This window comes from Pollicipes pollicipes, unplaced genomic scaffold (assembly GCF_011947565.3).
Source record: "Pollicipes pollicipes isolate AB1234 unplaced genomic scaffold, Ppol_2.1 Scaffold_4836;HRSCAF=5710_pilon_pilon_pilon, whole genome shotgun sequence".
NCBI lineage: Eukaryota > Metazoa > Arthropoda > Thecostraca > Pollicipedomorpha > Pollicipedidae > Pollicipes > Pollicipes pollicipes.
This window is the reverse complement of record NW_023596568.1, coordinates 270,688-284,658: the sequence shown is the minus strand read 5'-3', so window position 1 is coordinate 284,658 and position 13,971 is coordinate 270,688. Positions and strand designations below refer to the sequence as shown.

The 13,971-nt window shown below is 54.7% G+C and overlaps 1 protein-coding gene across 1 annotated transcript in view; it reads left to right on the top strand.

Annotated features, from left to right (window-relative positions):
- LOC119099657 (uncharacterized) overlaps positions 1-13,319 on the top strand; it is a gene marked incomplete at its 3' end in the record, with an annotated part of 70,305 nt that extends 56,986 nt beyond the window's left edge. The window contains 3 exon segments of the mRNA XM_037222722.1: positions 5,296-5,428; positions 6,315-6,523; positions 13,206-13,319. Of these exon segments, the coding sequence (XP_037078617.1) occupies positions 5,296-5,428; positions 6,315-6,523; positions 13,206-13,319 (456 nt within the window).
- Between the last annotated feature and the right edge of the window lie 652 nt (positions 13,320-13,971).

Below are 13,971 nucleotides of genomic sequence, written 5' to 3'. Positions count from 1 at the left end.
ATACAATACGTGAGTGATATGGGGGTCATGCCTTACTGATAATAAAAGGCACGGCGTGTCATATCCACGTGTTCAGGCGTGAGTCGTGTCCACCAAAAGCTCCACTCAAGGTGCTCTTCAACTCTTGCGAGATATGCAGATCCATAGTTTAATCAATTTGACAGCTAGATAAGAGAGAAGCATTAGCCTTATCCCCCGGCAAAAAACTATGAGAGTGGAGATATAGTTGGGTTGTCGGGTAGCTCAACTTTATCTCCATTCTCCTGGTCTTTCTCCGAGGAATAAGACTAATACTACTGTCTTATCTATGTGAATAATGTTCCTCGCTAATGTGCTGAGCAACTTACGCAATTTGACAGCTCACTATGGGTTTAATAGCAATAGTTACAGTGGCCATGTGGAAACAATAGGACCCTTACTGCATGCTGAAACGACAGTCTCCCTTCTGGGGTTTATTTGTAGCCTGTAAGCAAGGACTAATAGTAACGAATGTTGCGCTGTTATATTGATACCCTTACCGAATAATAAATCCCTGAAAGCCAACGAAGGCCCACCTCGAAACCAGTTGCACACAACATGCCGCTTGCCAGCTAGTTAAATGTCACAGCTATTTTCACGAACACCCACCGGAAAAATCTGCCACCACGGCACAATATTACTGGAAATTCAAAGGCGCTTCCTGGTGTTCGCAGAGGTGCCGATACAAATGTGCCACAAACAGTTGGCATGCTACGGGAAACACCAACAGCTTTGTGTGGCGCACACTGCTTAAGCGATGCTTTGAAGTAGAATCTCGTCACCAGAAACCCAATTAAACCAGCCCTAATCGAGCACTGCTCACGCGGGCGTTTTTGTCATTTGTGTGCATTGTGTTCGGCCGAAACGCTACGAACGTAAGCGCCGTTCCACTTGGTGTTTAGTTCACCTTCCCGCCTCCCACTGTGGTCGTGTTGAGTTCAAAAGTGCGCAGATTTGCTGCAGCGTAAGACAAAGCATTGCTAGTCAATAGCATGACGCCATGTGAAAAAGGAATGTAGGTCGCAATTTTTCACACACTTCGCGCCAAACGATCTTGTCATGGGCCCAATCATCTTTAAGGGAATGTTTTACATTTGAAGCCATTGAAGAAGGCATCAGATATGATACAACAAGCTCACTTGTAACTATCGGTATCCTTTTTAAGTGGAAAATACTGCTCTAGACAGCATAATTTTCTGTTTACTAAGTATGCTTCTCAATGCGTTATGGCTTGATAACGCCATTGCACCTTGCACAATATTGATTGAAAGCTAATTGACGGCCGTTATGTCTGGAAACTGTGCCCACCAACGCCAGGTATGAACATCTCGACAATTCTATTCTTCTAGGTTTTGACTGCCGCGTGGGTTATGGAGTTATATCATTTGAATGACGTTATTATGACGTCATGACAAGGTGACCTTGAAATATTCTCCACGAAACAATCCCCATTTTCGCGAGCGTTTGGCTCAGAAACCAGAGCGGCATAGGTCTTAAGAATGACAAAGCTGTGAACAGCACCGAAAAGTCTTCAAGGTGGCTGTTTCAGTTCAAAGCACCATGAAGATGTGGAACGCTCCCTTTAACCCTTTTCCTTAGAAGGGATAGGGTTGCGGTCGATGCGACTCTCCCGTATTAACCAATGTTTACTCCATATTGTCATTTAACTAGTACGTTTTGATGTCTTGTAGGTCGACAACACAGAAAAAAACTTATAAACTTGACAAGTAACAAGCAAAAGTGCCAAGGATGGAGGAAGGCCCTTGACATAAGCCCAAAATAAAGACGAATGATGAGTACGAATCACGTTGATTTGTGCTGAGAAATTAAACCAAGTTATTAAGCGCTATGTTTGCCTTCTTATTTTCTGTTTGAGCTCCAGTTTTTTAGATACACTAAATTCATGTCAGCTTGATTTTGTAGCGACCAGTGTTTATGCGATCAGTTTCAAGAACACAAACGACATCTCCTGTATTTTACTTCGGCACCTATGTAGCGAACGGCATTGCTGGCATCTCATAACAGTCTACATAAGGTACTTTTAGCCGGGCTAATCAATTATGGAATGCTACCAGATGGAACTGCCATACTTCGTTTCTGCTCCGACGAAACAAAGGCATGAAACGTGTGACTTACGCGACTGCTCTACGGTACATATAGCGCTTACAACCCGGACTGACCTGATAATGGGCCTACCATGCTGACTTATAACCATCGTTGTGCTATGGCATGCCTTCGAGCCCAGGTTTTTTATTTCACTTCAGCGTTAAAACCAGGAGCGTAGTTATCTATTCAGTGGAAGAAAGTGGACCAAGTCTAGGTGGAACCTGTTTGTTGGCGCTTCTAGGAGTAAGGTGCGCCATTTTGCACTTCACAGCCACCTCCTTCAACTCATTTTGCGAAACTACATTCCTGGTTAAAGTTAGATAATGTGTTATAAACCAGCGACTCATCGTTTTGTATTCCATGCTTTACAAAATAGTACGTCAGCAGTATTTAAAGTGTGGATAGTGCCTCTACTCGGGTTACCTTTAAATTTTCACGTTTGCTTTTTGCCGTCTTCCCTTTTGCTCTGCTCGAATTCTGCTTGAAAAACACCGAACAACTTACTGGGCCAACTTTGAAGTGGTTTCCTGAATAAACAATATTGTTTCAATCAGGCCAAGCTGCCTGCTGAAAACCTGTCCACACTCAGCAAACCCTTCAGAGCAAACTTGTAGAGAAGTGTAGCACTGAATCAAAACACCGTTGCCCGCTCGCAGTACTCGGCAGGGAATGTTGGTAAGGAAGGAAGGCTGTTTCCTGCCGAGCAGCGAGTATCATTTGGAGAGGAGCATTGGAGAGACGAGGAGAGGATGTGACACTCATTGCTTACCACTGAAGGGACGAGAGTGAGAAAAATAGAAGGAGGGGGGGAGAGAGGGAGGAAGGGAGAGGAGAGGAGAGGAGAGGAGCGGAGCGGAGCGGAGCGGAGCGGAGAGGAGAGGAGAGGAGAGGAGAGGAGAGGAGAGGAGAGGAGAGGAGAGGAGAGGAGAGGAGAGGAGAGGAGAGGAGAGGAGAGGAGAAAAGAGGAGGAAAGGGGGGCGGGGCTCTACCTCAACATGGTGTGGTATTTTTGGCTGGCATGGTAGATAACGAGTGGAATGCGACAGAAGCAAAACTGCTGCATTGCATCTCATCGCCAAGCCCACGAACCCTGAGGTTTTATCAGTGCATGACACATTGGCAGATCGAATACACAGGCTATATCTCAGAACGGTTCATGACTCTAAAACACCATCAGGCATCCATACCGATACCACTGAGCACACGTGTTGAAAACGATGCGTCAATGCAGGTCATGGCAGGAGGGGGGGGGGGGGGGGGGGGTCATAGTAGCAGAAAATAAATTAAGTTTTTTTCCTAAAGTAGTCATAATTTGATTACTTATCAGCGGGTGAACAGGAAGCATTGCCTTGCCAACTTTCCTCAGCACCTCTCCACTCCTGGGGAGTAAAAGATACAGCCAGCAACGCAGCTGGGAGACGTGCACTGGATATGTATCTTTATATAAGGGCCGCTAAGGACAGCGAGGTTGACACCCTAGATATGTTGTAGACGGGGAGATCTGGTTCAGTTAGGTTGAGTTCGGTGAGAACCATTGCATCTAACCACGACCATCTCAGAGTTTTGGGATTGCGGAGGGAGGCAGAGGTGCGGTTATGCTGCTCCCATTGTGTGTAATCAACCGTAAGTCGCCCAGACCCTCGGGCGGAGCACCCATCTCGGGCAGCCGTGAGGTTGGCCCATGGCTGACAGTCATAGCATACTTCCAGCGAGACGTGATATTGCGGACGCAAAAAAAGCCGGAGGCGGAGAAAAAGAGTATGTGGAGGGGACAGAGAGCAGCAGGGACAGAGAGGAGCAGGGACAGAGAGGAGTGGGACAGTGAGGACGAGGGGCAAAAGGGACAGGGGCAGAGAGGAGCAGGGACGGAGAGTAGCAGGGACAGAGAGAAGCAGGGACAAAGAGGAGCAAGAGGAGCAGGGACCGAGGAGCAGGAGCGCCTTTGGGAGTGCCGCACTGGGCCGAGGGTCACGACCGCTAGACATGATGTAGGCAGTCCGCGCCGAAGGGTCACGACCGTTAGACATGGTGCAGGCAGTCCACGTCGAAGGGTCACGACCGCTAGACATGATGCAGACAGTCCGCGTCGAAGAGTCCCGACCGCTAGACATGGTGCAGACAGTCCGCGTCGAAGGGTCACGACCGCTAGACATGATGCGGGCAGTCCGCGTCGAAGGGTCACGACCGCTAGACATGATGTAGACAGTCCGCGTCGAAGAGTTACGACCGCTAGACATGGTGCAGGCAGTCCGCGTCGAAGGGTCACGACCGCTAGACATGATACTGGCAGTCCGCGTCGAAGGGTCACGACCGCTAGACATGATGCAGGCAGTCCGCGTCGAAGGGTCACGACCGCTAGACATGATGCAGACAGTCCGCCTCGAAGGGTCACGACCGCTGGACATGACGCAGACAGTCCGCGTCGAAGGGTCACAACCGCTAGACATGATGCAGAGAGTCCGCGTCGAAGTTGTCTCTCGGGAGACAAACGCCGATCGATTGTCGGGGGAACATGGTCCGCCTTGGTAGGAGGCTCGCCGTCTCCCAGCGGACACGGCGCCCACCGCCGCCGGAAGTGGACGGCTTCCGGAGGCGGCTCGCGCCAGCTCCGGCCGGATGGGCTGTAAAACTGGGAGTGGGGCCTCATTGGCCAGCTGAGCGTCGGTTGCGGATCATTACACCTGGAATGGTCCGGCTTGGGCGCTCTGTAAGCAGCCGTTGAGTAAAATTCGCCGCATGACGGCAGTTATCGCGTGCCGTTGCTCACTGAAGTGTGAGTTGCGTCGATCAGTTAGTGTGTCTAGGTTATTTTAGATTTAAGTGTGCCACTAGCTAATCTAGAAAGTGTTGAATGCTGATGTCATTATTACGCTCAGCTTTCTTCATTTGCGCATTTTGTGGCGTTTTTTTGTGTATGATACCAATGTGCATAGTACGAAAATTGACCGCGGTGAATTGTGCATGAAAACAGTAAACATGGAATGGTTGGGGTTGGTGGTCTCTGTTATCTGATGATATATCTGATATCCTCATGTAGCGTTCTTCTCTGTGGGTGATTCGAGGCGGACTGCTCGCATCCGCCGATATCACGCAATGTCAGCAGCCGGTAGCGTTCTCCGAACAGGCTGTCGGCCACAAGTGGGTGTTCAACCGACCTGTCGTCCATTACAGGCCCGCTGATCAACGTGTCGGCAGTGCAGCGGCAGACGGCTGAGCTCCCCTGTGACGTCACGCCACCGTCACCCGACGACGAGCTGCGATTGGTGCTCTGGTACTACGGCACTGGAGGCACACCGGTGTACACGTAAGGGCAGACTGGCGCATTGTCGTCATGTCGCGCACACCATTCCTTGCATCGCCTATCTGTTGCGGGGCGCGACGTTCGGGCCTGGCCGAGTGGCTCAAATTGAAAACTTCCCGCAGGTCAAATACGAAAGATTCACTCGGCATCGCTGGTGATAGATTGGCGGCTGCTACCACCGTCGCCCATTTGCCGCTCTGGGTTTGTATTTGTGTCCCGCTGCTGAGTGCCGTTGACGCTCCGTCAATAGCTGGCGAGGACGCTCACGGGCTTCTCGGTCCCGATATCGACCGGCGCCGCCCGTACAAACGGCCGCAGCGGATGCTGATTGCATGTCAAGCGGCCCGACCCAATCCGGCATCAGTCGAAAAGCAAATTGGGGACAGATTCGCATTCGGTGTCTCGTCCAGCCGCCGGTGGCAGACGAGTGCATCAGAAGGCTGAAAGGGGTTTGATTGCGACCCGCCGGGAAAGCAAGCTCGCATCCCGGTGAGCTGTTGCCGCCTACTCCCTGGAAGTGCCAAATCGGGTTCATTTGCGCACGTCTTGGTGCCACGTGGCGGTGATTGCAAGACGTGCCTCCGCTGAATTATTCATGAGCCACCTCCTGAAATAGTGTGAAAATATTATGAAAGGGACTGTCGCGACTGTGAGTGCTATGAAGTTACGGATACTGTGTACCACATCAGACGCTGAAAGGCTATCGAAGGCGGTAGCAGTTCAGTCGAATCGACAACGCAACCTTCTGGCTAAGCAACGTAGCATACGTCCGCAACGCATCATAACACCCGCGGCGTTCCCCACTTGGCCGCCGCCACGCTGTCCGTCCTGCCGTGATCCTCCAGCACACGGCGCCGACCGCGCCGACACGCCGTCGCCTCTGCGCCAGGTACGACGCGCGGGACCGGGGCAGGTCGCGCGGCGCCCACTGGACGGACGCCAGCGTGGACAGCAGCCGGGTGCAGTTCCAGCCGAACACGCGGCCGGCCCACCTGCGGATCGGGGCCGTGCGCCGCTCCGACCAGCGGCTCTACCGCTGCCGCGTCGACTTCCTGCACTCGCCCACGCGCAACTCACGTGTCAACCTGACCGTCATCAGTGAGTGTCTGGCCGTCATCAGGGAGTGTCTGGCCGTCATCAGTGAGTGTCTGGCCGTCATCAGGGGATGTCTGGTCATGATCGCAAGTGTTTGGCTGTCGGCAGTAAGTGCCATGCTGTTCCATGTTGTCAGCAGTGAGTGTCCGTCATCAGGGAATGTCTGGCCGTCATTAGGGAGTGTCTGACCGTCATCAGGCAGTGTCTGGCCGTTATCAGGGAATGTCCAACGATCATAGTAAATGTCTGGTCACGATCACAAGTGTTTGATTGTCGCCATTAAGTGCCATACTGTCCCACACTGTCATCAGTGAATGTCTGACCGTCATATGAGTTATGATCGCAAGTCTAAGGCTGTCGTCAGTGAGTGCCATATTGTCACCAGTGAATACAGTGCTGTCATCAGTGAGTGTCAGATGGCCATCGGCGAGTGTCGGATCGCCATCAGTAACTGGCGGAAAATCATCAGTGAGTATCCGTCGTCCGTTTTTGGTGATCCGTCGTCCGTAACTGTCTTGCCATGGTCTGCGAGTGTCTGACCTCCATCAGTGGGTGCCAACCAGGATGTGTAAGTGCCGGAAGCGAGTGCCACTTTCTGACAGTAAGTTTTCATTCTTGCCGAGAGCGTTTCGGGAGCAGTGGGTGACCATCCAGGGCTCCGGCGGCGTTGACCGCTGTCAGCGAGCTTCTCCGCGTTAAATATGGGAAACACTTTCATACTGCAGTCGGATCTTGGTAGCGACTTTTTCAACTTTATCTGGCTACCTTTTTCTGCAGCGTTTATGTCCCCGGGACCTGCCGGCCAAATGGCCATGGGAGGCTGGCAATGTGACCACCTGCCCCGCCAAAACACGACATACATCATGGTCCCCATCGTTTGTTAAACAACTGAAAGGAAGAGAATGCAAAAAAAAAAAACATCTCAGCTGTTTCTCCGCGTCTCTCAACAGTCTCACATCAAGATAATGTCATCTGACCGAAAACTTCACAGGTTTTTGGTGATACGGGGTGAACGTTCACATATCTTCGCAAATCAGGGTTTGAATGAGCATCGCGCTTTCGGATACATCAGCTATCTGTAATTGCATCCGTACATCGCTAGTAAGACAGTGATGGTGGCGGCTTTCGTATATCAATACAGGCTATTGACGTTCCTCCTCATAACTCTGTTCTCAGAATCTGGAGTTGTCGGGAGCAGTCTAGAGATGCTCCCTCGACTTCTTGAAATGCCCCCATTTATCTCTCAGCTGGCTATTTCCATCTCACCAGAAACACATCAGCGCAATGCAATGTGGCTGTCCGAGAAATTGGAGTTCACCAACTATGAAACGAAATCTTATGACTATGACGGAAAAATAATGCTTGCCAAGTGAATGGTTGTCGACATGCACGCTAGTCGCAAAAGTCGTGTGTCCTTGCGGAACTTAAATGTGATATGCCTTCAGTTGGTCTTTGTCTTGCCTTGCATGTTACCCCATTTTTGGTTAGTAATCAACTTTCCATTGGCAAGGCTATTGATTGTGAAGACTGGTATCATCTCAGTCTCTGTCCTCCCTGGCCTCGGATCACACCATTTTGCTCATCCCCTCATCTGCATGACCTCGAATTCCGTTCATAATATCCAGCCTGTCCAGCTCTTGGTGCGGATTTGAGAAAATTTCCTTTAAACAGCTGGCACCGAGTTTAGGCGAGATGTACATCGTTACCATTCCAGAGCCTGAAAGAGCTCACTTGTACCGGCAATGGCTCCACCTCTCAATGTACTGAATGCGGGCCAACGTAGCCCGGCACCGGCCGTGTACCGGTAGTTGCCAGTCCATGCGCCATCCTTTTACCGCCTACATTGACGGACTGACCGAGCGTCGATCCCGCTGAACCGCCGAACCACCGGCCTCTCCGGCTCTGACCCGGCTGACCCTACGTTGTCAGCTCGTCACCTCCCGACCCCGGACCAGGACACTCACCGGCTGACGGCGACCGGGCGTTCCATAAGCCGCGGCCGGGGGCCGGCCAGTCTGGGGGGGGGGGGGGGGGGGGCCGTCCGAAGTCGATGATTGGATCGTCGGCCGCTCCGTTCTGTTCGTCGGTATCGACGGGGCGATCGGATGCACGCTGACGCGTCGGTCCTGACCGGCCGATCATCGACGGCAGGCCCCAGCGCTCCCGAGAACGGCGGTCGGTGCGATACGTCCGTCGTTGACACGTAACCTCCTCGCGTCGCCGATAAGTCTAAAGTTAACCGCTTCACGTCTCTGATAGGCCACGGAGACCTGAACATTGCCACTGATTGGCCATCCCAGGTATCGGTAGATCACAGGTGACCGCCTCACGTGCCTGGTGACCGCGGCTGACCACGCTTCTCATTGGCCCCATCCGACCGCCTCACGACGGACATCCACAGTTGGCTACCGTGGGTCTCTCGTAGGCACCAACGGGTCACTTCAGGTGTCCACAAGTCACAGCTGGCCGTCTCACGTGCCTGACCCCTCTACCAGTCTTACACCTCCGACAGGTCAGAATGACCACCGCGTTTCTGCCACGGGCCCTTTTTGGCCGGTCGAGCTGCAATGCTGGTCAAACTCGGTTGTGACCCCATGCATCGCTGTTGCCTTCAAAGGCCATCCTTCCCCACGTAAATGATCGCAGTGGACGTGTTTAGCTCCCACGGACTCCATTAATATTAGTTCGGCGCCCAGACGGCCGCCAGCTGCCGGGCAAGAATCAATTGCATCGCGAAAGCTGGCCTCGCTTTAAGATGCATTATTCACGCTGACCAGCCAAGGCGCTTAGTTTGTTCAGCCGCGCAATAAAAGCCTAGCGCTTCCCTAGATTTGGGACCGGGGCCAGATTTTCACTGCTCTCGCTGGCACATGTCCAGTGCTCACAAAATCTGGACATTCCCGATTGATTATGCGATAGATCCTGCGCGGGTCGTATGCCGCTGGCCGGGTGGCCCTCAGAGTCAATTTTAACGTGGCCAGTACGAGAAACCCGCGCCAGTGGACCTGCAGACCCTTTCTAATGGTCGATTTTCCGTCGGATGTTTATATTCCGTGTCAGCTGACCCCGGCTTTGGTGTTGGCAGGTGATCGACCGTTTGTTGACGGTTCACTGGGACGGAAACCGAATGACGCGTCTGAGATTATGTTTCACTGAACAATTGTCGCCCCATAGCCGGTGTGGTGCTGCGGGGCATCGGCATGCACATTAAACAGCGCCGCGATGCGACGAATCCCACATCATGACAGCTCACAGAGCGCCACAGCACCACAGCTCACGCAGCACGACAGCTCACAGAGCGCCACAACACCACAGCTCACGCAGCACGACAGCTCACACGGTACGACAGCTCACAGAGCGCCACAGCACCACAGCTCACGCAGCACGACAACTCACAGAGCGCCACAACACCACAACTCACGCAGCACGACAGCTCACACGGTACGACGGCTCATGCAGCACGACAGCTCCCACAGCACCCCAGCGGGACGGCTCACGCAGCACGGCAGCTCACATAGCGCCACAGCACGACAACTCACTCGGCACGGCAGCTCACATAGCGCCACAGCACAACAGCTCACTCGGCACGGCAGCTCACATAGCGCTACTGCACAACAGCTCACGGACCACTGCAGCCCACACAGCACCACGGCACAACAGCTCCCGAACCATGACAGCCCACTCAGCACCACAGCACAACAGCCCGCACAGAGACCATATGGGACGGGAACTCGCTTAGCGACACAGAGCTGCAGCCCTAGCGGGCCCTGCTTACGACAGCCCACACACCACGATGTCGCGACAGCCAACACTGCACCGTAACGCAGCATCCCACATAGAGCAATTTGGCGCGGCAGTCTTCCCAGAGCCATCTCAAGATACCGCTGGGTCTTGATCCACACACACTGCACCTGGGACACCACGCCACCGTCAGCCAGACTGCACCAGCGCACGGCAGCGCCCCAGCGAATGTGACCCAGTGCGGGTCAGCATTGCTCTGACTGACCCAGTGCGGCCGGGCGCTGCGAGCCGCCGGCAGTCCCCGCGCCCCGCGTCCGACGCCAACGCCGTCGATGTCGACGAACCGACGCAGGAAGCCCCCGGCGCGGCACTTCAAAGCGCTTCCATTCCACGGCGCCGGGTTTATCTTTGGACGGACTTTGGCAGCCGCCCTGCGCCAGCCAGGCGAAAACGGCCCGAATCTGAGGCATAACTCGGCGCCGTGATTAATCTCGGGTGTTCTGAATCGCGCTCAAAACTCATAAATGTCGGCCCTGTCCATGGCGCGTGAACACCTTTTGCTAAGTTGGTGACGCTGTCGCTGCTCCCCTCTGTCTCTCTCCCCTCTCTCTTCCCCCCTCTCTCTGTCTCTCGTCCTCTGCTGGAATGTTATGATTGTATCTTGTGTATTGTCGTCTTTCTTGCCTCGCTGTTAACAAGCTTCTGCCCACTTTTACTACCTCCCTTGCTCCTTTACCTCGTGCTGTCTCACTCTCGCGCTCTCTATTCCTCTCACTCTTCATATCTTCATCTTTTTCCCCTATCTGCTTCCCATTCCCACACGTATTCTCGAGCCGTCGCGTCCGACTTCCCCCTATATGTATCGGCGGCGGCGCTTGGCACGGCTTCTGTTTGCGCGGCGCATCTGGGCGTGCGGTGGGTGGCGGGCCAGACACGTCTGATCGAGTGGGCGCGCTCCCCACTCCCCTTACGCGCTGAGTGCCATCCTGGCGCCACTCTCGGCGGTCCGGTCCACTCCTGCCGCCACTCCCGGCGGCCAGCCCCCCTCAGATGCCACTCGTCATGGACGACTGCTCTCCACGCGAAGCCCCGACCCGCTTCTGGCTCCTCACGTTGACACAGCCGGCCCGTTCGGGCGGTTCGATACGGCTGGTAAACTTGACCCGGACGATGCCGCAGGATTGCCGCCGGTTTCGGCCGGCTTGAGCGCTCGCTGGCTGTTTGTGCTCTGCATATAGGATCAGACGGGCCCCACCATCCGGGCTGCACCGCCAGGGTCTTATATAACCGTTGCTCGCCGATGCGTAGTTTAAAAAAATCCCTTTGAAGGCTGTTGACATGGACTTTGAATTCCTTGATATAAAATATTCCAATTAAGGCGTTATTTTGTTGAAGCGGGAACTTGACAACGCAGTAGTTCCAATGACCTATTATGGGCCTTTTGTGGCTATCAATAGCAGTGGAGACGAATCGCATTTGCATAATGCAGGCGTCGATTGCCCAAAAATAGAGGCTGAAGGATTGTTCGCACCTTTCACATTTTCACGTTCGCACGCATGTTTCTACTCAATAGAGCCCCACTCCCGCACACCTGGGTACCGTCTTCTCACGCGCTCGGCTATCTTCTCACCCAGGTCTCGCCTCTTTAGGTCTTCCCCGCTTGTACCCGATTCCACCTTCTCACATCCAGAGTTTCTCCCTTTTCACGTCCAGATTCCACTCCTTCTCACGTCCAGCTTTCATGCCCTCCCACCCAGGTCCCAGCTTTTCACACCCAAACCAGAACTTGCGCGTCCAGATCTACACACACACACACACAAACGCACACACTCTCTCACCTAGGTCCTGTCCTCTCACACCCGGGCCATATCCCCTCGCAACGGGCCTTATCCTCCTCTCATCCGGATTCCGTCCTCTCACACCGGGGTCCTCGCCCGTCATCCGTCAGGCACTGCGCACCGGTCGCCTCGACGCCGTCCCATCGCGGCGGCGGCCGTGTCTCACGAGCTCGGACCGAAGCTCACTTCCGCCCGCCGTCGTCCCAGGACGACGCACGACCCGGGCTCTGGCGCGGCCGGCTCTGTCGCGGCACGCGCGCCGCGTGACTGCGCGGCCCGGCCGGTGTATGCATGCACCGACAGCGGCTTCCGCCTCGGTCGTCATGAGCGACGAGCCGCCATTCGGCCGACGAGAGCGGCCGAATTTACGGCGGCGTTTATGGCGCTGCATGCGGCGGCTTTCAGGCGGCGTCTTGCCGCACCGCTGCCCGCCGCCGGCCCGGATCCTGCGCTGGGTTCTCTCCGCCCCGGAGCGCCCTCCCCCGCCCCGGAGCGGGGAGGGGAGCTCCTCCCCGCTCCGGAGCGGGGAAGGGAGCTCCTCCCCCGCCCCTCCTCTCCCCGCCCACAGCCCACAGGCTGCACGCCGATATATCAGTAGTGCCAGCCCACATTCGGACTGTGTTGTTTCCAGCACTTTTCTGCGGGTGAGATTTACGAGGACAGACGGACCTAAGTGCAGCCGCCGCCGGCACAACGGCAGCTGCAGCCGTCTGCCGCCCGCAGGCCTCCAAACCAGCGACGCCGGCGGCCCCGGTCCGACGCGCTCGATTCATCGCTCGTGATGGCGACTTCAAAAACAGAACAACCGCGCGGATGATTTGTCCAGATCTGCCACTGCGCATTATGGTGGCGCGCGATGCGCAGCAAAGTTTTCCTCTCGTAAACAGAATGCGGCTATCACCGCTTTGTTCACAATCTGTCCAACTTGCCACGTTAAGTTCAAGTTGTCTCGTTTCGTTCAAGCAAGTCCGCTCGTGGTCCCCGCGATTGTCACATGCCTCGTCTAGATTCAACGAAACACAGCCACCAGGTGCCAGATTTCACGGCATCGCGGCCACGCCGCCGCCGTCTGTGATTTTCAGCTGTTTTGCCTCTGTCGCCCGCAGCGCCGCCGGGTCGTCCGACCATCCTGAACGCCGGCGGGCACGCGATCGAGCGTCTCACCCGGAGGCGGTACCGGGAGGGCGAGATGGTCCAGCTGACCTGCAGCTCCTCCGGAGGTCGGTCTCCACGCACGCTGTCACGCCCTCGCTCTGTCATGTCCGGATGCACCCACTCCACTTCGATGACATGCCGTCACACGCTTACGCTCGTAATATGTCATGTCTTCATACGTCTACGTCCTCTGTCCGGCATGCGGCAAACGCTCACACTCTCACTCCGCCATGTCCTCATGCGTCCACGTTATCACTTGTTTATATCCTTATGTGTTTGCGCGCCCACAGTGACATGCCGCTTTATATTCACGCCCTCACGTTGTCACGCCTTCTCACTTGTAACGTGATAAAACCTGCATAGTGTTGACACTGGCTGGTCAGTCATTCTGTCACACATATGCACGTGTCACGCCTCTGCGCTGTCACGCCCTCATATTGTTATGCCCTGACATTGCCACGCCCCTATACTGTCACGCCCGCACATTGTCACGCCCTCACATTGTCATGCCCCACATTGTCAGCATCCCTAAGTTGTCACGCCCCCACACTGTCACGCCCTCACACTGTCGCGCGCCCACACTGTCATACCCTCACACTGTCACGACCTTACACTGTCACGCCCGCATACTGTCACGCACCCACACTGCCATGCCCTCACACTGTCACGACCTTACACTGTCACGTCCTCACACTGTCACGCGCCCACACTGTCATG